Genomic DNA, 1,601 nt, shown 5'->3' with positions numbered 1-1,601 from the left:
AATTAGGATGGATTCGTTGGGATGCCTAAAGGTCCACGATTAGCCGAGTGGAGGGCATTCATTCATCTGTGGCTTACGCTAACTCTTTTACAGTTTTCCACCAATTTTTTTGCAATGGAAATTGTCAGCTCAAAAAAAAATAGTTTCAGGTGCGACATTACATTATCTCAAGTGACCTATTTGTTTGCTTTTGGCCAAATTTGAAAAACAATATTTTCCAGTCCAAAAAGTTAAAAATCTTTCTCAAGAAACTGAACATCGTGATTGATTATTGCGTTCATCAACAGAAAGAAACCGTTAGATATTTAGTTCGTGTAAAATTAAAAATTTCAATTTTTTACGAAATATCTATATTAATAACATAATTACGTAAACATTTTTGTTTTATAATACAAAAATTTCCGATAATATTGCGGAATCTGGAAAAGTTCCCCGAATGCTTGCAGCGTTTCCACGTTGAATGGCAAGCGAAATCCTCTCGAAAAGGAATTTCTTTGATTTTTTACGGGTTTTCAGATTACTGATTACATTTTTCTTTAAATATAAAAGAGCAATTCCAAAAAAAAAACATGTTTATTCCTATCTCCCTCCCCTTTCCTTCTCTGTTGTATTCCTCCTCTTCCATATCTCTTTCATCCATGTTATTTCCCTTCCGTCTTCATTCAGTATTTCTCCCCGTTTCTTTCTCACCCTCCCTCTCATTTCGCTGCATCCATTCCACATGTGCTCGATTGTCTCTCTCTCCCCATAGCACATTCTGCACCTTCTCTCCTCGTTTCCACATCTGAATCTCGCCATCATTTTCCTTTCTCTTGCACTCTCTCTCCCCAGGTACTCCGGAATCTCCTCTTTCATTCTTCCTGTTGTATCTGGATTCTTTGATTCTTTCCCTTCTTTCATGCTTGTCCGTGTTTGTGTCCCTTTCACTCGGCTCTACATTCATCCATCTTCCTTTTGCTCTTAATCTTTTCAGTTCTTCCCTGGCATACCCATTCCTCTGGTAGTATTTTTCTCTCTCAGCTCCTTCTCCATGTTCTTTTTCTTTTCTCTCCAGCCTTCCGCCAGTATCCTGTACTCTTCCCTTCAATCCATTTTGTCTTCAAACTTCGCCGCTCTCTTTCCTTCTTTCCCACTCAACCTATTCCTCTTGCACTCTTCCCTCATTGTGTAACCTGGCGATTCTCTATCTACTCTTGCAGCCCTCTCAAATATCTTTCTTGGACTCTCTCTACCTCTTCTTGTTCCTTCCAGCCCTGTACATCAGTCATGTTCCCAACCATCATCATTCTCCTCCTGAAATCACCTCCCCACTCTCTTCTCAAGTATTTGAACTCGCTTACTCGATCCATTTTCCTTCCTTCCCACTTCCACCCATTCTCTTCACTTTCCTGTTTCTCTTATTGAACACCATCATTTTCGTCTTCTTTTTCTTCCTCACATGCTTTCCCAGGCTCCTCATCATTTCTTTCATTTCTCTCTCACTCTTTGCCACTATTACCAAGTCGTCCGCTGATTTTGTATACATTATCTACATTGCAACTTGTGGAGAAGAACCGAAGATTTGCAATAATTGCATCAAAAAACAAATAAGTGCCATTCTG

General features: G+C 39.4%; 1 protein-coding gene across 1 annotated transcript; it reads right to left on the bottom strand.

The window, feature by feature from the left end:
• Positions 1-658: 658 nt before the first annotated feature.
• On the bottom strand, positions 659-1,349 carry LOC138141215 (octapeptide-repeat protein T2-like). Its single transcript, XM_069061916.1, has 2 exons — positions 1,233-1,349; positions 659-1,081 (listed from the first exon to the last, which is right to left on the bottom strand). The coding sequence occupies exons 1-2, from the start codon at positions 1,347-1,349 to the stop codon at positions 659-661; spliced, it is 540 nt and encodes a 179-aa protein (XP_068918017.1).
• Positions 1,350-1,601: the final 252 nt, after the last annotated feature.

This window comes from Tenebrio molitor, chromosome 1 (genome assembly GCF_963966145.1).
Source record: "Tenebrio molitor chromosome 1, icTenMoli1.1, whole genome shotgun sequence".
NCBI lineage: Eukaryota > Metazoa > Arthropoda > Insecta > Coleoptera > Tenebrionidae > Tenebrio > Tenebrio molitor.
This window is presented reverse-complemented; position numbering and strand designations above follow the sequence as displayed.

Excerpts from the sequence above, each read along its gene's own strand:
- LOC138141215 (XM_069061916.1), bottom strand. The coding sequence starts at position 1,349 with ATGGATCGAGTAAGCGAGTTCAAATACTTGAGAAGAGAGTGGGGAGGT. Across the intron at positions 1,082-1,232 it reads GCTGGAAGGAACAAGAAGAG|GGAAGAGTACAGGATACTGG; the intron begins GTAGAGAGAGTC and ends AATGGATTGAAG.